General features: G+C 40.9%; 1 protein-coding gene across 1 annotated transcript; it reads right to left on the bottom strand.

Annotated features, from left to right (window-relative positions):
• Positions 1–515: 515 nt before the first annotated feature.
• LOC118080031 (T-cell immunoglobulin and mucin domain-containing protein 4-like) lies at positions 516–26,081 on the bottom strand. Its single transcript, XM_060271038.1, has 14 exons — positions 25,902–26,081; positions 24,274–24,636; positions 23,139–23,171; positions 22,461–22,534; positions 21,367–21,496; positions 19,471–19,510; positions 13,697–13,749; positions 9,015–9,359; positions 8,344–8,682; positions 5,349–5,529; positions 4,780–4,822; positions 2,936–3,005; positions 1,762–1,801; positions 516–1,193 (listed from the first exon to the last, which is right to left on the bottom strand). The coding sequence occupies exons 1-14, from the start codon at positions 26,011–26,013 to the stop codon at positions 1,121–1,123; spliced, it is 1,896 nt and encodes a 631-aa protein (XP_060127021.1). The 5' UTR covers positions 26,014–26,081; the 3' UTR covers positions 516–1,120.
• Positions 26,082–26,740: the final 659 nt, after the last annotated feature.

Here is a 26,740-nt window from a genome sequence, read left to right as displayed (position 1 = left end):
AGTCAACAATCGGAAGTATTTTTTTTATATATAAATTATTTTTTTAATATTGGATCTTTTTCTTTCTTTCTCTCTCTTTTTTTCTTTTCTTTCTTTTTTCCTCTCCCTGCCCTTTCCCCTCACTTTTGGCCATCTGTTTTTTGCCTTTTTCGTCCTTTCTCCTTTCTCTTTTCGGGCTCACCCGACTCTACCATGATTATGAATTTTTATTTTTGGATGAACTTAATCTAAGGTTGAGGTGGGGTGAGGCTAATCTTTATATGTTATATCTTTACTATCACTTTATTATAAGTTTTTTGGGGTTTTTTTTGGTATTATTACCTTTATTGCTTATGATTTTCTATGATTTTGTACTATCTCTTTATTATTTATATTTATATTTTGTTTAAGTATGTATGAATTTAAAGAAACTGTATTTTAATATGAACTTTAATAAAGTTGACATTTTAAAAATCAAAAAAAAAAATCAAACATGAGCTAGCTCAAGAATACAAGAATTGTTTACTTAAGGATTTGATTTAAACATTTTAATAGATTTAAGCTATTTTTATTTTTATTGTATTGCATTCCTTGTACAGTATACCACTTAGAGAGTGCTGTGATTAAGCAGTGCTGTATATAAATTGTCTAAATACGGTGCTACTACCACTACCAATAACAATAATTCAGCAATGCTGCTTTACATATTCATCACTAGCATGATTAAAATGTCTTACTTGTAAAAGGATTTGCATGGTGTAAGCCAAACAGCTAGAAAATTGAGGAAGAAAATGTTTAAGTAATAGAGTTTAACATTATTAGTAACTGCTGAAATAGCAGATTACTACCAGATGGAAAATAGACCAATATGCTGTTGCTGCCGCTGCCACAGCTGCAACTAATACCACAGCCACTACCATTATTTACCATTCATTTTCTGCTTAGTACAGGATTTAAAAACTACACATGAAAGGTGGAAGCAGGGAAGAGAGCCCAATAAAAGAATAGAAATGAGGGGGGGGGAGATGAAGTGGTTAGTTGGTAAATAGATGCAATAGGGCAATCAGCATAAGTTCATTCAGGAATACAAATTCCTGGATCTTGAATTTGTAGCTAGATTTGAATGTAAAAAATGCGACTGCTACAGAGGAAACATTCCATTCTCTCCTCCCGTTTCTGCAGGTGTTTGTTCGGGTTCTTCATGTGTGTTTAAGCTGCAAGGACAAGCACAAGTCTTTTAAAGCTTGTAGTAAATAAGCACACGGTTGTTTTGTTTAACTTATTCATTTAGCTCAGTTTCTTTCGCTATAGTTCTGGTGCCAAATTAAGATTGCCAACCCATGAATGGGTAAAGGTAGTGTACAATACATGGATTTAGTTGGGACTGAAAGTCGGTGGAGTCTGTAGGTGTAGTGGTTGTGCCAACATACACCTTCTTAGGATAACAGATTTCTTAGGATAGTAAAAAATAAATAAATCCTGATTACCTCCCTCCCTCTTCAAAATTAGCATATAAAGCCTATGGGATAGCATCCATTGGATAAGTGCAGAACAATTACTATGGCCACATTGGTATTTCCCAAGAAAAAAATGCAAGTCCTGCCCAGAGGCTTACAGTCTAAAAGAAAAATTAAAAAGGACAGGGCTATTGGGTAAGGGTAATAAACACAAAAGGGAAAGGAGAAAAAACAGAACCTTAAATGTTAGTGTGGGCTCATATAAAAATTATTATGTCTCTCAATTAGACACAAAAAAGAATTGGATGGCAGACTAAACTCTAACCTTTTGGTTTCGTCAATGTGGTATTTTCCAATCTTTTTACCTAGAGAGGGAATGAAGATTGATTAGTTTTAAGAGGAACATCTATTCTAGGACAGTATGATGCAATTTAGTGAACCAACAAACTTGGCTAAGTCATAATACACAACTCTGAGGAGTAGAAAACTTTCACTGAAAGCAACAGGAATAGCATAGCAAGCAGTCGGGACAACTGAAAGACCACACAGAAAGAGATTACTGAGGGTAACTTCAAAGATTCACCCAAGAGGGTTTCATGCACTGGAAGAAAAATGGAGCACGGAAAGTGGCAAGGCTCCCTATTCCTTAATAATCATAGGAGACATGGGCTGTGGTGCTAGAGAAGAGTGTGCAGCTTCTAAGAAAGAAGTGGAAAGAGAAAAAAGCTCTGTGAAATTGGAAGGACATTGCTGCAGGAACACAGTTTTGTTCAACATTCTGGTCCTTCACAACCACTTGAGTTCTTTTTTTATGCTGATATTCTACTTTCTCAAACAATATACAAACAGAAACACAGCCATCCTTGTCTGAATTTTCTGATACAGTTTCTCCAGCTAAACAATGTTAACAAAAATGAATGTTTTGGGGAAAGTGCATAAAAATGAAGATTTGTGAAAATAATATACAAAAATACTAAAGAAAATTGATTGGGAAAAAATGTCTGCAATGGTCAAAACTGCATATAAAAATGTATTGATTAGGAGAAATTCACACTAAAATGCTGATTTCTTTTATATACTTTTATGTGGAAATATTTATCCCATTTTGCATCTGTATTGGATTTGAATTTTTTTATGTTTTAAATTGTTTTAAATTACTTTTAAATATTGAGTTGGTTTTAATGGTTTTTGTTGATGATGTTTGTAATGTTAAATCACTTGAAGAGTTTTTTTAACTGATAAATATAATCAAATGAATAAAATAAATACTCTCTTCTCCAGGAAGAAAGGAAGGAAAGAAGGAACGAACAAACAAACAGACCAAGAGAAAATGGTCTATGAAATGTCAGAGGCATTCCTGGAATGAGAATGAGTTGCCTTGCTAGTGTGCTAGGACTAGATTAGCAAACTGCAGCTTTGTTAGGGGAAAGTTCCAAAAGATTTCTTCGGTACCAAGCATTTATTTAAAGCAGAGTACAAACTGCATATTTCATACTTACTTCTCACTAGCAATGCTACTGGAATCAAGAGGAGAATCAAAAGCAGAATAGCACCAAGAATCAGCACTTCCTAACAGGAAAAAATACAAACCAAAACTGTTATGATCAAGATTAAGTTTGCCAACAGATGAGGACACCTGGACACCAGTGTTCTGGACTGAAGCTCTACTTGGTGGGCTAAAAGGAATGGATCGATCAGCACATTCCACTTGAGTTGGATTTTGTGATCCAACCCACTCTAGCTTCCAAATATATGAGTTCGCTTTTCCTTCAGGGGTGGCCAACTTCCAAGAGACTGTGATCTACTCACAGAGTTAAAAACTGGCAGTGATCTACCCCTTTTGGGGGGGGGGGTTCAGGTCGAGGTTGTTGAGCTTTTTAGGAAGGAAAGCCATCCATGTTTTGGGGGGTTCGGGTCAATGTTGAGCTTTTTTTTTTTTTTTTTTTAGGAAGGAAAGCCCTGTTTCAGGACTAAAGATGTAGAGGGAGCCAAAGTTGCTGAGCTGTTTTGGGTGGAGCCAGTGATCTACCACAGACGTCCAGTGATCTACCAGTAGATCACGATCTACCTGTTGGACATGCCTGCTTACATTAAAGATCAGAACTAGAGATGTAAGTAGAAGAACATTTACACATGCTGGGGATAAGCTTTCAATAAATTTCTCTTTCACCTGGATCAGGGTGCATTTTTGAGGGTGTAAACTGGAACAGCCCTGCCATGGTAATCCCTTGTGGCCAGAAAAAGCATATGCAGATGTATGCTGAAGACTTGACTTTTCTTCCCAGGAGCATAGCTGCCAAGTATCCCGTATCCGCCGGGAAAACCCCTTTTTTCTCACCGTTTCCCGGCGGTCTCCCGCTTGGCGAAAAATCCCGGCATTGTCCCTTAAATTCGCTTCTTCCCGGCGGCCATTTTCTGGTGCCGCTTTGCCCTTCTATGGGCACCAGAAAATGGCGGCGCCGGCGCCGGAAGTCGCTTCCGCGCATGACCGGAAGTTGCGTGACGCGACTTCCGGTGGCGCTTCGCCCTTCTATGGGCATCAGAAAATGGCGGCGCCGGAAGTCGCTTTTACGTGTTTCCGGTCATGCGCGGAAGCGACTTCCGGCGCCGGCACCGCCATTTTCTGGTGTCATGCAACTTCCGGTCATGCGCGCGCTGCCGATCCCGGATCTTTACGATCCGGACTTGGCAGCTATGCCCAGGAGTAGAGCAGGAGAAGGATTCAGGGAAGTCATGCATGTCCCAGTGGTTGGCAATACAGAACCCATGGGCACCAGTGTGCCCATCAGTACCATCTATGGCACCCATGAAAAGTCTCAGTAAACATCTCCTCAAAAATCCACATCAGAGACTTGATCTTCCTGCTCCATTCCTGTTTGCACTGGCTCAGTCTCTCCTACAATGAATATACTCCCTTAAACATGTCACCTTTAATTGGGTGTCAGGATTGGACACACACCTTCCTACCCATTCTGAACGGAGAAGAGGAACAAAGAGTTTCCCTCCGTGAGCAAGTCTGGTGGTGGCTGATATAGATGGATTTCCACCCATTGACAGATTCACTGTTGTGGGAGAGGGATCATGCCTGCACTATTTTGTGACCCCATCTCTTTTTCTGCTTTTAGATGTGACAGCCATTTTGTGTTCTGACATGGCCCCTCAGCTGTCATTTTGTGACCGGTATAAAGATATGCCCACCGTCCCCCAAAGGTTGCTAACCCCTCACTTGACCCCTTTCTGACTGGCTAATGTTTCTGCTCCAAATCCCATGCTTTTCCCTGTGTACATATATGGCAGGAATTTGAGCTTGTTGGAAAAGTAAGCAACCAAATACAATAAATACCTTATATGTTACTAGCATATCAGAATTTCCAAACTGGTTTTGGCTAAAAAAGAGAGGAAAGAATACAATCACAAATCATAAATACACATTTTAAAGCTTATAACCTTCCAATGAGAGTTTCCACAATAAAATTGGTTGAACAGACATAGAGAAAAGTAAATTTCTTTGATTTTTATTTGCAGTGGTGGCCATCTTCATAATGTCATTGCAGCTATAAGCTACTAATGAGAACATGACACCACAGATATTCTTCCAGTACATGGGATTATGAATCAAATGAAACCATCCTAACCTCTGGAACCCTGTGGGGTGCCTGCAGTAGGGTTACAAGAAGGCAGCCATTCCCATCCCAGGTTGATTGCAAACAGCACTATTTCTTTCCGCTGCAGTTCAGCTTCTGCTAAAACCTGTTACTCATCTCACTATTCGCTATGGCTGAAATATATGTAATTAATGAAGTGATTAATTTCAATGCATTTCAGTGGAAGGGGAATGTTAGGGAAAAGAGCAGAAAATAATGTAATGACTTGTGTAAAATTTCCGGATAAAGAAAGAATAGTGAATACTACCTGTTATTTGCTGGAGTCATTTCCGTACTTGACTTCTGATGATCATCTGAATGTTGGCGATTTTCACTTCCATTCCTGTCTCCGGTGGAATTCTCTGACATCTGTGGGTGAACCACAGCACTTTGGGGGGACTGAAGGGTTTGGTTTTCTGAGAAGAAGGGGACAGTTCTCTGAGGAGATTCTAAGGGATTTGAAGAGGAACATTTGACTGAGTAGACAACAGTGCTGATGTAGACAGTAAAAAGACCCACCTAGAGAATACAGTGGAGGAGAAAACAGCAGGAGATGCAGCCTATTGACCTCACAGGGATCATCCAGCAGCTGCTCTATTGCCACAGGAATGAGAGACACTCAGGCAAACAGCTGCTTGTGAGCCCAGGACTGTGTAGCAAGGGGCAGGTTTAAGAATCTATTCACATTAAACTGTATACACATCTTGGGTAGTTCCACCACCACCACCACTTTCCACTACTTTCATCTACTTTCTTTCAGGCAACATAGGGGCTGGGGAGACAACAAACATAATATTGGGGCCCTGGCTTTGTTTCTCATCGTCCCTCTCAGGTCCCTTAATTCCTTCCACTTGGAAGGGTGTTCCCATCAAACACTGGATAAGAACAGATAGCACATTCTACTGTGATCTCTTTACTTTCAGGTAGAATATTGCCTTATAATGCTGGTATTTTTACTTTTTCCTGGATCCTGGGTCACTGGTCCCATCACCTCCTGGCAAATAGAAGGGGAAGAAATGGAGGCAGTGGGAGATTTTACTTTCTTGGGTTCCATGATCACTGCAGATGGTGACAGCAGTCACGAAATTAAAATACGCCTGCTTCTTGGGAGAAAAGCAATGACAAACCTAGACAGCATCTTAAAAATCAGAGACATCACCTTGCCGACAAAGGTCCGTATAGTTAAAGCTATGGTTTTCCCAGTAGTGATGTATGGAAGTGAGAGCTGGACCATAAAGAAGGTTGATCGCCAAATAATTGATGCTTTTGAATTATGGTGCTGGAGGAGACTCTTGAGAGTCCCATGGACAGCAAGAAGATAAAACCTATCCATTCTGAAGGAAATCAGCCCTGAGTGCTCACTGGAAGGACAGATCGTGAAGCTGAGGCTCCAATACTCCAATACAAGAAGAGAAGACTCCCTGGAAAAGACCCTGATGTTGGGAAAGATTGAGGTACACAAGGAGAAGGGGGTGACAGGACGGGATGGTTGGACAGTGTTCTTGAAGCTACAAACATGAGTTTGACCAAACTGCGGGGGGCAGTGCAAGACAGGAGTGCCTGGCGTGCTCTGGTCCATGGGGTCATGAAGAGTCAGACACGACTAAACGACTAAACAACAACAACAATGATAATGACCACAAACTGTCCATTGCATAGGAGAACTATCAGGGAAATTATCATAAGTGATTTTTCACAAATGGTCTAACACCTACAGTACTGTAGATTTCAGGCTTCCAGGAACTCTCCAGTTTGCAGCCTCCTCACACCATTTCACCAGAGTGCATATTGGGGGGAAATTGGAGTTTTCCCGCTCCTCTCTGAGGTAATATGGAAATACTGACTGACTTCGCAGGCTTTTCAGGCATCTGAATTATCTGAGGAAAGCCTTGAATTGGTTTTTGTTTTTTAAAGTGAGATGGGGTGGCTTTTGTTTTAAAGTGAGATGGGGTTAGAAATTTTCTCTTTAGGAAGAGAGGTTTTCATTCTGGCATTATTGCCTAAGTTTATGGGGTCTTTTCACATGGGAGAAACAGGAAATGAATGAGCCCTCATTTCTCCCCCTTCCCATCCCCAGACTTGGGTGTTGGCTGCTATTTGTGGCTAGGAATTGGATTGTGGAAAACAAAACAATTAGGTCATGAACGCACATATCAAATATAGAATCTGAATTTCTAATGACAGTTTCACAGAAGCCACCAGGGAGTCTGGCCAATCCTTTACAGCAGGAAAGGAACGTCATCATAGGCAGACTTCTCAGCCATGATGAATCCTTCTTGTGAATGCAACCTTCTTACATGGTCTGACTTGCATTAACAAAGCCTTGAAGAATAGCTCAAAATGGAGAATTGAAAACAATTGTTTTGGTGGGTTGCATGGGAAATGAGGAAGCTCATAAGCAGAAGGAAAGAAAACTTCCGTGTTTCTTTGGTCCTAGCGCCAACAATCTGAGACATGAAATGTGATTTAAGTAACTGTGTTGCAGGATACACTTGACTTCTGGAAAACTGGCTCTGCATTTGGGTTCTGGGAGAAATGCCCAGGCCCATAAAATAAAGGCATTTGGGGGGGGGGTCACACAGTCAAGCTATATCTATTGCAGCAAAGATAAATACAGAACTAAGAAATACTTCAAGCCAACAGACAATGGAACACACTTAAGAATGCAACTAACTGTGAGGGAAGAGCAATCAAGATAAAGTGGAAGGTGGGGTTAGGGGGGATATTTTAAAGAGAGCACCGAAGAAGTGGGGAGCTTATTCCCCACCCCCTTTCTTTTCTTTTCTCCTCAAAGTTGCTTAACCTAGCTAGTTTTTTTCAGTTGGAGCTACTTCTAGTCCCAGATTGCCACGGTGGGGTGGGGGGTGGGGAGAACCAGTTTTTAGGAGGAAGGAATTCACTTCTCCACTTCCACCTACCTACTCACTTATGCCATATTATGCTTTAAATTGTCCTGTCTTTATACGGATTTCCAGTTATTTCACCCAGATCTTCCATCATTTCTAATTTGACAGCTTTCAATGCCTGTTGAAAACCCTTTCTATTTTACTCAGACTTTCCCTGGGAGAAGAGCTGGTTTTTTTGTTTGCAGCTGATTTGATTATTAGTGAAGAATTTTCAGTCATGCTTTTAATGTTATCTTATGGTGGGTCCCCCTGCCATCTTGTTCACCACTTAACTATTTTATATTAAGCATTTTATAAATTCTTAGAGCAAATAAATAGAACTTAAAGGAGGCAGTTCTTCTGGGTTAAGCATTGTACCTGTAGCTGGAGGGGCAGTCACTGTGGTAAAAAAACAACAGACATTTTCAGTCAACTCATCCTGACGACTGGTTGGTGATGGTTTGAAGCTGACCAATGGAGAAACAGTTGTAAGAAAAGTTATGTCTGTCGTCACAAAAGATGTGGTCATTGTTGGAATATGAGCATCAGTAGGGGCTGCTGGGGAAGCAGGGCTATTTGAAATAAAAGGAGAAGCTTGTGGGAAAGTAACTGTGGTTATTAAGGGCGAAGTAGTACTTGTGGTGATAATCACTTGAGGTGTGGTGGCAATAGTTGTGGTGGAGACTGTGGTTGTTGTGGTAGAGACTGTAGTTGTTGCTGTAAGAAAACAACAAAAATATGTATCAGAACTACATCTATGGAATGGGAACAAAGCAAATAGTGGCCAAAAAGATGACAGCTCAAGCCAACAAATGAGTAGGTTGAAGGGGAAACTGTTTACTAACTGAGATTCTATGATAGGTCAGATGAAAATATTTTAGATTACGGTAGATTGTTCAGCTCTGCTGCCAGCTAGATCAACTGCAGCTGAACAATGGTCCACACAGACCCCCCACACAGTGAACTTGTAGTGTAGAGAAACCTAACATCTATTTTTCATAATTCTCATAGGATGGGGAGAATGGGCAGAGGATAATAATTCCACTCACCTCTATTAACCTCTAGATTCAAGGTCTTTTTAATGTCATTGAACCAGCCTGGGACTTCAATACGACAGCAGTACAATCCTTTATCTCTTTCATTTAGACCTGTAATTGTCAGGGACACATCTCCCCATGTCACAGATCCCCTTAACTGGTACCTATGTGAATTTCTTGATATCACCCGCCTTCCATTCGTGCGGAGAATTTCGTCGCTGCATTTAGAATTCGGGCAGCTGCCTCGGCCCCAGCACATATCAGTAAGGTCGTAGCTGTTTCGGACATGATAGGTGCATGGCAATGTGATGGCTTGGCCCACCACCCCTTTTACTACTGTTTGAGATATGGTATCCACTGAGAAGAAAAGAACAGAGAAAATGGTCAAGAATATTTTACTCCTTAATATTTAATATTGCTTTCCTGAAATGAAGGGACCAGTTTTCCTGAAAAACTATATTTAAATTGTTAGCTATATATGAATGTGTTAGTCACTTTTCTGTTATGTATATAGAAATCAAGCACACCTTTACATTTGTTATTTATTTAATGTGTTTAATAACCAAGCAACATACAAATAAAAATAATTAAGTTCGGCAGTCAATATAACTTATCAATAGTCTGAAACAAATAAGCTAAACTAAAACTCAGTTGAAAACTAACAAGCAGCAAGTCCATTTGACGTGTTTTGATCACAGTGGATTGATAGAGGGAGAATATTTTTTTATCAGACAATGCTTCACTTATTATTGCATGAGTCGGAGTCCCATTTATCATGCCTTACACCCCAGTCCTATACATATCTCAGCTGTAATTCCCAAGACCAATCATGCTTAGGTTGTTTTTAAATTTTTTTGCCCATTTTTTATCTGTCTTAGATTTCCTAGTCATTCCTGAATCATTTTCAGTAGAGGCAGGCAACCTGTTGCCTTCCAGAACTTCCATTATTCCTACCCATTGGCCATGCTGGCTGAGACTGATGAGTTGTAGACCAGAACACCTGTAGCTTTCCACCCCTTGTTGTTGTTGTTTTTAAGTAAGTAGGCCAGGTAGATTCTGGCATCCCCAATGCCAATGCCAGTTTACACTAGAACAGTGAGTTGTACTTCTGTGACCAAAACATCTTGTGTTTTGGGGATGAGGTCAGAACTCCCTTTGTAATGCTTGAAACACAGAGAAGATAGAGTCTCTCATATTTTCCCTTTTGCTTACGGCACTCTGACAAAAGAAAGTTCTATGAGGTGGAACAAATTACCTGCGGGGTCAAGGAAACAAGGATTTGTAACATTTGTGCTTGTTTCATCCTTTCCTAGCCTGCTCTACCCTAGAGTTTGACTATTTATAATCCATACCTTTCTTGTCCTCTGTATGAAGTGACTTCTAATATTTTGCTGAGTAGAGGGCATGTGGGGGGGGGGTCAGTGCAATGCCTCTGGCTGCTCAAACTACACAGTGCCCCTCTGCTCCTGTGCCTGGTTGTTGAAGCGGCAAAACGACCCTGTGATTCTAATCCCTGCTCAGCTCTCCCATAGAGGGCCGCAGGCATGGAATGCTGTGCCTTGATTCTGCTGAGCAGTTCTTCTCCGGAGATCTGTGAATGTCATTTCCTCTTGGCAACACTCCCAGGAAAGATGCAGAGGCTCCTCCAAATGGGCCCTCATAATTTTCATGCAACACTCCCCAGGTGATATTAGGACGGCACTGTCTTGCTATAGGATATGTTATTGGGATGATATTGCTTCTGGCCCTTGGGGTTTACACATTCCAGTAATGCTCTCATTATGAAGCAGGCTAAAATAATTTCAGGGGGGGGGAAGTACAGTAGGTAATGAAATGGAAAGCAAGGGCATTGGCCCATCATTACAACACCAGCATTGACCAACAACCTTTTATTTTTTGGCATATGGCATAAAGAACTGATAACCTATGTATAAAAACATTCAGTGGACGTTTAAGAATTCTGTTCTCTTTTTTATAGCTGTATTCAGTGCTTTTTTCTGGGAGTACCCAGAGGGATGCATATCCCTAAACATTTTGCGGATCTTTGTACTTTTGTCCATTCATATTTTTCCTAATTTGAACTATAAAATGGTGATTTTTCTTGAGTCAAAATGAGAGTATCTCTAAACATTTTTTAGGGGGGGGGAACACTGGCTGTATTACTAAGCTGCTCCCACTGAAATTATTGTTAAAGATAGAAATTCCAGTGATGACAAATAGAGAGGGCGAGCTTTTAGATTAGCCCTACTGTTAACATTAAAGGGTCTGAATATTGAGAAGAAGAGTTTGGATTTGATAACCCGCTTTATCACTACCCTAAGGAGTCTCAAAGCAGCTAACATTCTCCTTTCCCTTCCTCCCCCACAACAGACACTCTGTGAGGTGGGTGGGGCTGAGAGACTTCAGAGAAGTGTGACTAGCCCAAGGTCACCCAGCAGCTGCATGTGGAGGAGCGGGGATGCGAACCCGGTTCACCAGATTACGAGTCTACCGCTCCTAACCACTACACCACACTCAGACATAAATCCGAGATAGCCACAACCTGGGAACCTCCTGTGTAGATTACTGTAATGTGTTATATCACTTGAAAACAATCCAGAGGAGTTAGTTGGTCCAAAACAGGGCAGCAGGATTATTAACCAAAACCAACTGCTATGACTATATTTGAGCAGGAATTTGCCATCCACATTGGCTTCCAGGCCCAGCTTGAAGGGCTGGTATATGTTGAAAGCCTGAAACAGCATAGAACAAGGTTTCCTGAAGGATTGCTCTCCCCATATATACTTACCCAGCAAAATCAGCTGGCACAGTGGGGTGGTGTCATGCCACTGCCATCCCAACAGTGGTGTAGGTAGGGGTGCGTCAGAGCAGTAGCAAGGACAATGCTGTGCCACTTCACCAATGTGCCACTCCCACAAGTGTGCTCATGCAGCCCCAATCTTGCCACCACACTAGCCCGCTCTTCCCTATCCCAGTAAATGGTGCAATGCCACTGTCAGGGGGCAGCAGTGTGGCATTGCACCAGCACCTCCTGCCGCCCAGATCTTCTGATGCCCTTCTACAGGTGCAACAGGTGTCTACTAGAGAGAGGGCCTTTTCAGTGATGGCACCCCTACTTAGACAGTCTTGCCTGGCACCTAGGTTGGATACATTCAAGACTAGGTAAATAACTTTTTAAAATTTCCCCAGGTTTTTCCATTATAGAATCTTAGAAGTTTTTAGTGGGTTTTTTAAAAATCCTTTATATTAAGGTTATTCACACTGCTGGCTTTACTTGCATTTTATGGTGTTGCTGGTTTTATTCTGTTTTAGATCTTCATGTTCATTAATTCCTGTATGGTACTTTTTATTGTAAATGCTCTTGGCAGCACAAAAGTATAGCAGAGGTGCCTAATCTTCTTTTTTTAAAAAAAATAATACCTGGAATGTCTGGTTATACTTTTAATGGAGTTCATTCTTGTATGACTATTCATCTATCATTCAGCATTTTTATCCCCTTCCTAGCATAGCCTATGCAGCAGAACATTTTATTTCAAGTGAACCAACAATCTGTTTGAAAACTGAAAATCTTGTTTGAAAACTGAAAATCTTGAATTGGAATTCTAATGGTGTTACTCATATTCAGGGTACAGCCACTGAACTTAAGTAACTCGTTTCCATTGACTTGATTTGATGACTAAGATGTTTCTCTTCGGGGAAAGAGCCTTGAACCTTAGTATTCCATAGTTTTGGGTTGCCCAGATCTCCTTGTGAGTTACACTGTGACATAATATCAATAAACATAGTGTCAATTATCATGAATTTTTCATTGATAAAATTATAATTTGAGCAAACATGGAGATTCCATTTATGGCTGTAGTGTAAAATGAGAGATGCTGTGGTGTTACATAACAGATGGCATGTTTTTAGTCCTCAAGCTGTAATGTTATAACTATGAAAAATGTTATTCTTCCTACAAATTGCCTATTGTACATATCAATGCCTAAACGATTTTGTGTTTTTTATTACTTTTTTCAAAATCAAGAAAGTGACAAACTCCTGTTTCCCCTACAGTAAAGCATTTGCACATAAAACTTGTGGTCATGTTCTGTGGTTAGATCAATGTTCTTCTAGCATCACAACTACCAGTTAAATTTCTATTACAGCTCTTTTAAAGCGATTCCACAATATAGTTACAGTATTCTGAGGTTGAAGGTCCTCAGACAGAAATGTAACTAATAAACATCCACTCTAAGAACAACCTTTTCTTCCTATATCCCATCCCACAATGCCATTTGACCACTAATACACCAAACTAGTGTACCAGAATAATTAATTGCAATACTATTTTAGCTCATTGGCTAAGCTAATGACTGGCTTAAACACACACACACACACACACACACAGAGAGAGAGAGAGAGAGAGAGAGAGAGAGAGAGAGATGTAACACTCGATATATCAACAATTTACCCACAATTGACTTCTGAGACTCCACTGGAAATATTTTTAAACAATCTGACCACTAAAACAGAATTCCAAAGGTCTACTCTTTACCAACACATATAATTTTAGATATTCTTTTTATTGGCTTTGACCAGGTGCTTAAACGTGTGGGATTTTCTTCCCCTCACTGCAAAACATAAGGTGCAAAGTAGAATCTATTTTATTTTGTTACATGATCTTAAAAGAATAATGAATCTTAATAGCCACTCACCTATACAAATATGAATCACGATCCATTGAAGTAGTATGTGTGGCATGTTTGCGGTTCACAAACTCCAGAAGTGTCCTGTGTCGGAGCACTTCTCACATCTTAACCAGTTTGGAAGTGCTGAGTGAGCATTGCATTTTGCAATTTCACTATTTTGAGTTCAAGCACCTTAAACCTCAATGCCTCTGTGCTTCTAACAGCTGAATGGATGTAACACAGGAGACCCATGATCAATTATCCCTAATAATAATAATAATAATAATAATAATAATAATAATAATACCAACTGCAGGGACCTTTGATTTTTATTCCATTGTCCAGCGGCAACTTTACTTTTAAGAAAATGTTTTTTATTAACTTTTTGTAGGTAAGGCGTTGTGGGTTAAACCACAGAGCCTAGGGCTTGCTGATCAGAAGGTCGGCAGTTCAAATCCCTGCGACGGGGTGAGCTCCCGTTGCTTGGTCCCTGCTCCTGCCAACCTAGCAGTTTGAAAGCATGAAGTGCAAGTAGATAAATAGTTACCGCTCCGGCGGGAAGTTAAACAGCATTTCTGTGCGCTGCTCTGGTTCACCAGAAGCGGCTTAGTCATGCTGGCCACGTGACCTGGAAGCTGTATGCTGGCTCTCTTGGCCAGTAAAGCGAGATGAGCGCCGCAACCCTAGAGTCGTCTGCGACTGAACCTAACGGTCAGGGGTCCCTTTACCTTTACTTTTAAACAGATACACAACCAATGAAACAAAAGATCCAAAACTCAAAAAAGAAATGAAAACAAAAGATGGCATGGAATTGTGGGTGAAGTTACCAGAAAGTAATTGTATACAGTAGCAGATGCTTTCCAAGGGCCCCAACCAACAGAATGGCTGGGGCAGGTTCCATAGGGGAGAATGCACTGAGACACCGAAACTCAGTGATCATGGGCAGGAGGAGGAGCTACGCTAAGACCATACCATGTCATTACCGAGGAGGCAGGTTTAGTCGTTTTTTGAAGACTGTCTCCGGGTCTGGTCTTGACTGGATGGATATTGGAATCAACAAGAGAGACTCACATGACTTGAAGGTGCTGCTGTGTAATGCCAGGTCATTGATTCATAAGACCATTGCCATCCACAACTTGATCATGGATGGAGGACTTGACTTGCCATGTGTAACAGAGACAGGTTGGATAAGGCAGATGGGCCTGATTGTCAGGGAGGAGTCAGTGTTTTCAAGTTCCCCAGAGGGAGGGGGGAACCTGGGAGTGGAAGAGGAGGACGATGTACCCCAGGGGGAGTGGGATAATGAAGAGAGAGCTGTTGGAGTAAACCTAGAGGAAGAGGCAGGAAGGGCTAGAGAGCCAGGAATTTCACAGGAGCAGCAAGGGTTAAGCTCAAGCTCAGAATGAGGGAGAGGTTTACCACAGCTCTCAGAGATGTGCAGACAGGAAATCAAGCAGAGGGCCTTCTCGGCAGTGGTGCCTGCCCTGTGGAACACCCTCCCATCATATGTCAAGGAAATAAACAACTCTCTGACTTTTAGAAGACATCTGAAGGCAGCCCTGTTTAGGGGTATAAGTAATTATTTATTATTCAGTCATTAACATTAAACAATGATCCTGACTGTGTTGCAAAAAGATGTTATTATCATTTCCAAATTTCCGGGGTGGCTGATGAAGGTTCCTAATGTAAATGATGGGTGTTAATATAAGAAGTAAGGTACCACTGCATGGCTTGGAATTTATGTGTATTTGCTTTTTCATTAATAAATCTGTGGTACTGTGTTATATCTTCCATAAGCATAATAGTTTGGATACCATGTTGGCAATGCAGTGTTGGGGAGTGTCTTACATGATACCACCTACGATTGATCTTAAGAGTCAATTCACAAATTGGGAATTCCCAAATAAAACTGCTAATCAACAAAAGACACGAAATGATATTTATTTTCAGGGTTTTGCCATGTTTGTGTGTGTGATTTAGGAGGACACACATAGTAAAGGACACAGAATAGTAAAATCTGAAAACTCCTGGTCTCTAGGAAATGGAAACCTTGTGTGGAATATAAACCTCAAACTGATATATCAAAGTAGTACTTTGAGTGCCCTCTAGTGAGGCACTGGAAAAATTATTAGAACATAGTTTTCCCTCTGATCTGCAGATAACTATAAATGACAAACATGTATTAAGTTGTGTATCTGAGTTGTCCCTCTTGTTTCCTTCCCCAACTTTTTTTAAATAAAAAAACTAGTTTTATTTTGCAAGAAAGTTTAAAAATTATAGGCAACAAAAAGGAGGAGCACACATAATGATGTAACCAGATCAATAATTAAGGGGGAAAGGAAACTCACTGATTACAGCTCGTGGTGGTACAATACAACAGATTATATCAATCTTATGGAGACTGTGACTGTACTCAGGGATGTCAGCCAAGGCTATGATCATGTGAATTGCATTGCCAACCCTCTGATTTCAATCAGAATACTCATTGAAGGATGTTATCCCAGTATTTGACCCCAAGAACTGGAAAACTGGTCCATCATGCAGGGAAAGATTCCATGTAGTAAAGTTTTCAGCAGCAGTCACATGGCTATTTGTTGTCCTTTTTTTTAATTGAGAGAACCTCACTTGCATGATATACATAAAAGAGCTAAGAAGCTGTATCTGTGCCTTTAGGTGATGGATGACGAATTAAACAGACAGTAGGCGACCGTGGCATGGCTCTTCAGAAGGAGAAACTGGTTATGGCATCTTTTTCCAACCTGATGCCCTTCAAATTTCATCATTCCTAACCACTGGCCATGCTGTCTGGACTGATGGGAGCTATAGGGGACACCAGGGTGGGAAAGGCTGGGTTATGGCATAGAATCAGTCTTCCAATTCTGGTCTGTTTCTCTTACACAGCATACTAGAGGGAAACACATATCAATGCACAATGGTATGCATATGTACTGTAATCAAGTTACAGTGTCTCATGCTGTAGAAAAACATGTGAAGTTCTCCCCCAAAAGTCTGGCCACCAGTGAATCTGGACATACTCATTGTTTTACGGATATCTTTTTGATAGCCAGTCTGCTCCAGGAAACACCTCTTGGTGTAGTTGTCAACACAATCTAAAATGTGCATAGTATTCTCATTCTAATCCATCTCATAAATATTTTCTGGCGCCCGGACACCAGTCTCCATAACATGTCGAATTCCTCCAGTGGCTGAGCTTGAGATTGCCACCTGACTGGAAAGAGCAAACAAAAATAAATCACGTTTGGGCTAAATGAAATATGTGAAGTCATAGCAAATATGCTATCATTAAAGTCACAAGCTTGATCATTCAACAAATTTTAGTATTTCCCAATTTTTGGAGTCTACCCTCTAGGTTATTCTACCGTATGCAACGATTCCCTTCAGTTTGCTCAAGGCAGGAGTTTAAGACACACACTCAGGTGTGTTTAGCTACTCTGACTTAGGACCTGGCTCCCTAAAGAACACCCTGTATTGTTATGAAGCTGTTTAGCTATTTAGTTCTTGCAGGAGAGGCCCTTTTGAGGATACTGCCAACTGCTAAGGCCCTCTTGATGGTCATGCACAAGAGCTGTTTCCCCTTATCGCTATCATATTCTAGAACAGGCTCCCCTCAGAGTTACGATTGGCCCCTTCTCCTCGTTTTTAGAAAATGTATCAAGACACTTCTTTTTAATTTGGCCTTTTAAATGTTTTTGTTGTGTTGTTGTTTGTACTGCTTACATTGATTTTAAAGTTTTTTATTTCTGGGAGTGAAGCAACAACACTTGCAATAAGCTACCTGACCCCGTGGGGTGAGGCCGTGATAGATAGAAAGAAAGACAGCCAGTTCTTCCTCAATGATTTCTTCTTTTTTTAGTAACTATTTGTTGGTAAAGCAGATCACTTCCTTTCAGGCTTTAGTTCCTTCCTGATTCTTCTCCAAGCTAGGGGTACTGTCTTGGTGACATGCAGGTTAAGAACTTAATTCGTTCTGGAGGTCCGTTCTTAACCTGAAACTGTTCTTAACCTGAAGCACCACTTTAGCTAATGGGGCCTCCTGCTGCCGCCGTGCCGCTGGAGCACGATTTCTGTTCTTAGCCTGAAGCAAAGTTCTTAACCCGAGGTACTATTTCTGGTTAGCGGAGTTTGTAACCTGAAGCGTTTGTAACCTGAAACGTCTGTAACCCGAGGTACCACTTTACTCAGAATGGCTTTGGCTGCCCTGAGTTTGCTGTGAGGCATCTTGATGCTGCTATGAACATGCACTGCAGCATCCAGGCCATACATCTGAGGTCTATGTCACCTCCCTGCCACCTCCTTACTTTTTTAAAAAAATTGGGAAGACGTCTCGGAGAGGGCAGATGTAATGTTCCTGTTACAAATCATGCACAAACTGAAACAATCTGGGCCCAATTGTTTTCTGAAACCATCAAAATTGTACCTGATCAACATCTCTAGAAATAACTCAGGACAAAACAAAATGGGCAAATGATGGTCATGTTGTAGCCTTATTAGCAACTAAGAGTTCTTAAGTTGCGCCCAGGCAGGGACAGGGACAGTCAATAATGACACTGAGGGTTGAATCCAGAGAAAGAATTTAATTCTTAAATTTAAGAGACTCTTGGTGATCAGCTCACGACAAGAGTAAAGAGACACAAATTTGCAAAGATTCTTATACACTTCTTGGGCTCCTTTCCCCCTCCTCTGTAAATGTGTGCATGCAAGGGGGTCACAGGTTACAAGTCCATATAAGGAAAATCCGTATCCTGTCCTTCTCATAAACACAAGGGGGTCACAAGTACATATAAGGATCTTCCTGTGTCCGGTTCTTCTTGTAAACACATGCTGACTCATGCTACCCCGGTAGCATCCTCAAGCAGCCTTGAGTGGGGGGCTTGAGTCCCTGACTATCTTGTCTGTTCTGTGCGTCAGACTGTTCTGTGTGTCAGACAAGGCCAGCCATCCGGCCTTGATAGCAAGCTGGGCATCCTGTTCCTTTTGCTTACATTACACTTTGGCACACAGAGAGAGGCAAAGAAAAAAAGCATTTTAAGCAAGACATCCCAGGGATATGGGGGGGGGGGGCTAAGCCATACAATCAGAATTATACAATGCAACTATATGATCAGATTTAGCTCAATAACACAATTGGAAAACCCCTCCCTTCAATGTGTTTTCTAGTGCTCAACTGAAAGTTACCAAGTGAGAACTCATGGCTCGAATTTTAAATTCTGGGGGACAAAACATATCCAGTTTTGTGTTTTGCTGCAGCCACCACCAGCTTTGTAGCAACATCATTCTCCCTCCCTCTAAAATCATTACTCTGTAAATGGTATAGCATTGTTCTCAAGGATGTCTTGAGAGATAGAAATGGTCACCAGAAATAACTAAATATACCCAGTGGGGTGTTTTGGGTTTGTTTTTGTTTTTTACCTTTTCTTTAAGCAGCAGACCATTACTTCATTTCATAATCTGCTTTTGAAATTCCCCTCATTTTGAAAATTGGTATTCAGGCCTACTCTGCTTCTCATAACTAGCAACATGTGGCCTTGGGGGTGCTGCTGTTTGACACACATGGAAGTACCGTATTTGCATGCTTCTTTAAATCCAGACCTATAAACATCCTAATGTAACCCATGGTGCTACCTATATATTTTCAATGGATGTGAATAAGCAGCACTCATGCTGAACTCTCCAACTATAGTATTACTTTACTTTGTACCAGAACAATTGCAAGTTGTAGAATTACTATAGCATCTACTCTTCTTAGCATTAAACTAGAAACAGACTTGAATAGTAATTACCTTATAGAATTACTCATCTTCTGCTTCTTGTGTAAATACCCTGTGGGATATTTTTTAAAAAGCATAAATAATATAAAAGGCAGTTGCTTTCATTAGATTAAGAGTGAGATTAATATAGAGGAACTACCAAACAGTACTTCCTGATATTACTGCCCTCCAGAAAGTCTGTCCTATCTATTTCCATATTTGTATGCAGCAAGAAAATCATCCTGCTTTTGCTAGTGAGGCATTACCTGAATATGTTTGCACTCTCATTGTTCCAAAATCCAATTTGAAGAAAATAGGGCAGAAGACTACTTGGTTACTATGGCAAGATGACATATTGTCTCTCTTCTCTACTCCGCAGTATTAGCATAATGAATTACAGTAATTGGCAATGAATACTGTTTGTGTTTATTGGTATTAAAAATATTAATTATTAACTACATATGGTTTTTTTGTAAAAGATGCTATGCTTTTAGTGAATAACAACAAAAAACAAGGATTGGTGGCTGCTATAACATTTGTGGACTGGACTTACTAAAAGCCAGAGGTGCCAACTTGAATAAAATATTGCGGGGGCCGGTAAGCCCCACCCTACATAACTGCTCACATGATGTGGCACACACACACCATTTGAATAGCAATGCCCATCAACTTTGCTTCCCCCCCCCGGCCCCCTCAAATATTTTATTGGGTTGCCAAAGACTCCTGGGCCCCTAGGATTTGGCTCCTATGCTAGATGCATAGAAAAGTTGTAAACTGACAGGCGTTGTATGCAGTGTTGGCATGAAAAGCTTTGTTTTTATATTAGGACAAGGATGGAGAACTTGTGGTCTTCCACATGTTGCTGGAATTCAGCTCCCATTAGCCCCAGTCAGCATGACCAATAGTCAGGGATGATGAGAGCTGTAATCCACAAATTTAGCAACTCTGTATATAGTTTGCAAAACTTCATTAACAATAATGTATGGCATTTCAACAATTTCTAATACAGTGGTACCTCGGTTTACAAACTTAATCTGTTCTGGGAGCCTGTTCTTAAACAGAAGCCATTCTTAAACTAAGGTGTGCTTTCCCTAATGAGGCCTCCCACCACCCGTGCCCTTCCACCCTTCAGCTTCCGTTCGTAGACAGAGGTAAAGTTCACTAACTACTTCTGGTTTTGCAGAGTTCTTATACTGAATAGTTTGTAAACAGGGCTGTTCTTAAACCGAGGTACCAGTGTACATGAAACCTTAACTAATATATACAATGCCAAAATAATAACCACATGCACCACTCAATATCTCACTGCCATAACGGCCCAAAATATTTCTGAAATACGTCCATGAGAATGTTGCTGGTGTGAACCAACAGAGGGATGTAGGAGTCTCCAGAACAGATTTAGAGGGCACATGAGGGCAGAGGCGTGGTGTGATGGGCCAGGGAGGCCATGGCCCTGGGCACACACCTGACTGTGCTCCCACAACAGGCACAGAGTCCTGCTGGCAGGCGAGTTTGACTAGTGGGCAGGTGAATAGAGGCAACGGGCAAGTAGCCTGTTGAAGGCAGGCTCTGTTCATCCTCCACACGCACCCCCCTGACTGTGCCCCCACCCCAGCTACCCGATCTACCAAAAGGTGAAATACTTGCCCCATCCTGGGAGCTGGCAAGCCCATGCCACGCCACTGCACGAGGGGAGGAGGAGAGGCAGAAAGTCCCATTGTGGGTGGTGATCCTTACACTATTGGGACCTTGACATAGCCCTACATTGAATGCAATCCTTTAGTCCCACAAATATTGACTAATAATGATACTGCATCTCTTCCAGCACTAGCATATAGGTCTGCCCTGGGGGGTTCTGTCTTCCCACCCTCATTTGCCAATGTTGAAAATATATATAGCGAAATTCTGCAAAACCACAGGAATACTTACACTTAAGTGCCAGCATTGCCACAATGAGAAATAATACTGCACATGTTCCAGTGCCAACATATAGGACTGTCCTTGAAGGTTCTTCTTTTCTTTGCTCTCTTACTAGTGTGGTAAAAGGTACAGAAATATTCTGCAAAAAATAAAATAAAATAAAATACAGAAATGACCTTGCTGAGTAGAAACTGAAAAGTGCAATGCAAACACTTTTGTCCAGATATAACAGATTACCTTTCACCAAGTTACAGTGGACGCTCAGGTTGCAAACGTGATCCATGCGGGAGGCACGTTCGCAACCTGCAGCGTTCACAACCCACACGCCGGTCGCAATTTGGCACTTCTGCACATGCGCAAAGCGTGATTTAGTGTTTCTGCGCATGCGCCAAAACCTGGACTTCCGGGTTCAGCGCAGGACGCAACCTGAAAAGACGCAACCTGAAGCATCTGTAACCCGAGCTATGACTGTACTTATACAGTGGTACTTCCGGTTACAAACTTACGGACGCATCCCGGGGCAAAGTTTGCAACAAGGAGCACGGGTTAGCGGAGCGCGCAACCCGAAGTGTTCGCAAAGGGGACGGTATATAACATGAGGTACCACTGTGAAGAAATGGAATTAATAGGATAATTTAGATGAGGTGAGCTAATCTGCTAGGAGTGAAAATTATGCTTGTGCTCATGAAATCTGATGAGATAAATAATGATCATAAAGGTAAAAATGTGTGTTTTATATATCCATCTATGTGCACAGTACTTTACAAAGCAGAAAAGGACACTTTCAATCTGAGAATGAACACAGGGAAAGACAGCAGTTGGAGGATGGAGGCAAGATAACACAAGAACGAATATTATTTTAGTTATACTTAAGCTTAATAGAGTAGAGTATGGTGGAGTAAGGGAGTCTGCCAAAGGCTTCATGGAAGAGGAAAAGAAGAAGTCATTTATTTATGGTTCACTCACCAAAAATAAGGGACAGCAATAACAAGAAAAAACAATATTTTAAGGATTTAACACAGAGAAGTTCTGGAAGGACATTTTGTACCTATAAGTTATGTAACATTTCCATCAATCTGCAAAGAGGCCGTGCAGATACTTACATCCTGTGGGGATTGTGTATTGGACATCCATCTTGGTCCCAAAGCAAAGTAAGTTTCAGTGAAGTGTATAGTAGCTGGACAAAGCAAAGATAAAGCAGCATACTCAGCCCAGTATTCCTGAAGGAACATCTCCACCCCCATCGTTCTGCCCAGACACTGAGGTCCAGCACCGAGGGCCTTCTGGTGGTTCCCTCATTACGAGAAGAGAGGTTACAGGGAACTAGGCAGAGGGCCTTCTCGGTAGTGGCTCCCGCCTTGTGGAACACTTTCCCATCAGGTGTCAAGGAAATAAACAACTATTTGACTTTTAGAAGACATCTGAAGGCAGTCCTGTTTAGGGAAGTTTTTCATGTTTGATGTTTTATTGTATTTTTGATATTCTGTTGGGAGCCGCCAGATGGGTGGGGTATAAATAAATAAATACTGTTATTATTATAACTTTGAATACATAAATGGATGCTTCTGGATGATGAGTCCCATGTTATATGTATGGATAAGAAAATCTAGTGTCAGTTTAAAATGGGAGTTAAGCACATTCACTATTTCATCTAATTTATTCTTTCTTCTTTTCTTTCAGAGTTACAGTCAACACTTCATTTCATTTCACTCCATGCTTCACTAGACTTGAGACTAACCAATGGAGACTAACAAATTCACAATCCATCTATATACACATACCTGGTACTCTAGCTGAAGTTGGACTCCCATTCCCTGATTAAGAAAAAGAACAGACAAGTCAATTGCACCATACCCTATTCAGCAAAAATGCAAGTGCAAAATTTGCAAGTGCAAGTGCAAAAATTGCATTTGAGTCCAACTACCTGATTTGTACCTGTCCAACCTTCCAAGGGCCAAAGTTCTTACAGGTGTGTACTGTTTGGAAGAAATTGTGTCACAGACCATTTGACAGGACCTGGCAGGTCTATTTAGTTTGCAGGCTTAAGGTTCACACTACTGCTATATTAGCTTTCGATACAAGCCGCAAAAGCATTAGATACAATGGAATATATTTACCACTTTCGGGACTTGTGCCTGAAGCTAATATAGTAAAGAATCGTGTGAACATCTACTGGTCATTGAGGTTTACCAAACTATGGATGGCTGTCCACACCAAGATGTGTCATGTGGCTGTTCAGAAGTTGCATTCACACATATACTTTGGACTTGCCCAATGGTCTCTTCCTTTTGGCAGGAGATCAACTGCTGTCTCATTTTTCGTTTTACCTTTCATTCCAGCAGAGGTCAGCTATGACCAAGCCCTCTGATCATGAACCAAATTCCTGCTGCAACTTTAATATTTCAGCATGTCTTATGGCCTGAAAATCTGAGTAATCAACTTGTCGGATTGAAGTCTTGCTTGGCACAAGACTAATTCTAAGAATATGATAATGTAACAGCAGAAACCCTCTCTTCCTCCCCACCTTTAGTTGTGTGTGTAAATACAGATGTATATTTGTGTGTGAAGGAAATGTGATTATTGGGTATTTATGAAGGATTTAAGGGCATAATGACAAAAGAACTGCTTTGCTGCAGTAAACCAAAAGCCCATCAAGTCAAGAAATAATTTCCATTTAGCTATTGATACCCATCCTCTGCAAATATGCATAATCATTTTTTGATGCTACCCATCTTTGGCAGGGGGAATAGACATATGATTTGTTGGGATTGCTAGCCTTCATAGCAGAAGCTCTACATTTTTTGTAAAAAGTTTTATCAAGACCCTTTAACATTTTGCCAAACTTATAAATATCATACAAATATTGTCTTAGGTAGTGACAAACTGGCATATCCCTGATGGAAGCATTCTGCTTACCTTTCTCAACCACAACTTCAATGTTATGTTTCACATCATTGAACAAACCACTTATGTCCACACGGCAACAGTATGTTCCCGAATCTTCTTCTATTACGTTCACAATTGTCAGAGACACATGTCCTTGATGAACATCTCCCAGTAGATAATACTTGCTATCCTTCTTGTATATTGATTGCTGTTCATTGGTCCTGAAAATTTGACTGGAACACCAAGTTAGAGGGCAACGTCCTCGCCCCCAGCATATGGTTCTGATCCCATTTTCCACAGTAGAATAATGACAGGGTAAAGTGATGTTCTGGCCCACTTTTCCCTGTATTGTAATCCCAGCAACTGATGCCAACAAGCATGTAGGGGAAGACACTACAGTTACAAAAAGGGAAAGAAAGAAGGAATGGAATTATGACAAACTGTGGGAACAACACTGTATTTGTAAAAATATTTCCATGTCAGCAAATTTCCTGAAGCCTAATATTATGCTGACTTTGTCATTTGACAATATTCAGCCCAGGCACATATTCCAACACCTCAGCTCAGTCTCTTGAGTTGAAGCCCAGAAGACGAAGAGCAAACACACCCAAACTATGCTAAACAATAATGTGGGTGCTCAATCAGGAAGTAGTTTTCTCCATGACAAAATGTGGAGTCATTTATGGGAGGAGTGGAAGTCATAGGGCTGTATCCAATGGAGTCCATTCAATATCAGAAAGCTCTTTGAGCTAGTAGAACCGTAGAGGAATGGAGAAGAGATGTGATTTTTGAATGGGGGACCTTTGAAACATCGTGGAAGGTGGTGGGGTTGCAGGGAAGAGGGTGAGTTATAGGCTTCCTGTTCCACTGAGAAACTCTTTGCTGGATCAAAGAGCAACAATGGGCAACAAGTTTTCTTAACAAAATAAAAATGTGTTATCTACCAGAAACAAAAGAGCATTTGCGCTGGTGGGAAGCCCCTTGGTGGTTAAGAACTGTGGTCAGATTTCGCAGGAACACGATATCATGTTCTGCAAACATCTTCTTTCACATGCTGAAGTCTGTATGCTGAGAGCATGTGACTCATATCCTCACAGCTCTTGCTGACACTGTTGAGTAGAGACCCGTGTTTCAAATCATATGAACTGATACTGTGCGGAGATATCATAGCATATCGTAGCACAGAACCAGGTATTCTGGAAACCTAGGATGCATGTGAGGTTTATAGTTTTCATATGGTTATCACAAGGATCTGTTCCAGTTAGGTGAACATGAATTACATGCAGTCAGCCTCAATAAGGTCTTAATATGTCACAAGGTTGATGCTGACTGTTAGGAAATGAATGTAGTATTAGTGCCTAAGCTCTTGAAATCATGTACCATATGGAAATAACAGCAGCATGTTAACTTTCTCTCATTCCTGCATCTTCAACCCTAAGCACGTTTACTCAGAGACAAGTCAGTTTAGGTATATATCTGTTATTACAGCCTTAAAAGGAGTTTGTTAGAAATCACAATAATTTGCCAGGTGTCTGGACTTGAATTAAAGATAATTAAATATTTACATACTGAATAGTTACACTGTACAAGTCTAAAACAATGATTTCCCAGAAGTGCAACTCCACAATTTATAATTTTGTTAATGTTTGATTGATTACCTGTAAACACCACCAACAGCATTCGTTCCAGGGGAAACATGGTATAGGCTGAGATGGCAGCAGAGGGTGGCCTTGTTCCTACTGCAAGTGGAGATTTTAACAGAATGCTCATTTCACAACCAAGCTTCTGACTTCTCTAATTTCTGATCTACATCATTGTATGACATAAGTCACAGCACTCAGCAGCAGGCTTTCTTTCTCTCCCCGCCCCACTGTGGTTAGTTCGCAGCTCACTGGGCCACCCAATGCAAATATACAGTTGGAAAAATACATATTTACAAATAAAGCTGTATTTGATGGATGAAAGGATATATGATTTCTGACATGATTGAGAATCGCATAGCCAGGGATGGAGAACTTTAAAGCGTAAATATCGGAAAGTGGAAAATATGAGAACAACAAAAAGAAGGCAGGAACAAAGATATTGGAGATATACCAGTACTTCAAAGAGGTCCAGACTATGGGGAGCCCGGAAAAATTAATAATTAGGACTGTAATTTGTTTTTTTTAAAAAAAATAGTTTATTGTTTTTGATTGGATTATGATTATGGATATGTTAATTGGCTGTTTTTATCGGAAAATTAATAAAAATGATTTAAAAAATAAATTAATAGCTTGCTAAAGCAACTAATAGAGTAGAATTAATCTAGCACATGCACATTCACTGTGTCTTTAAAGAGAAAGAGAAGTCACCCACTCAGAAGCAACCAAGTCTCCCTCCCCATTTCCAGTGGTGGAGGGCATGGTGGTGTGGCAGTACTTATCTGTCCCCTGGAGAGCTGAATCGCTGCTGCTTACTGGGAAGGAGTGGGTGAGGTCTAGGGTTGCCAGACTCAATA

This window comes from Zootoca vivipara, chromosome 2 (assembly GCF_963506605.1).
Source record: "Zootoca vivipara chromosome 2, rZooViv1.1, whole genome shotgun sequence".
Taxonomy (NCBI): Eukaryota; Metazoa; Chordata; class Lepidosauria; order Squamata; family Lacertidae; genus Zootoca; species Zootoca vivipara.
The sequence above is the reverse complement of the archived record's forward strand: the minus strand, read 5'-3'. Positions and strand labels throughout refer to the sequence as shown.

Coding starts and splice junctions, on each gene's coding strand:
- LOC118080031 (XM_060271038.1), bottom strand. CDS start 26,013: ATGAGCATTCTGTTAAAATCTCCACTTGCAGTAGGAACAAGGCCACCC. Junction 23,172..24,273: donor TGAAGTTGTGGTTGAGAAAG/GTAAGCAGAATG, acceptor TTTCTTAATCAG/GGAATGGGAGTCCAACTTCA. Junction 13,750..19,470: donor AAGATGAGTAATTCTATAAG/GTAATTACTATT, acceptor GAGTTTGTGAAC/CGCAAACATGCCACACATAC.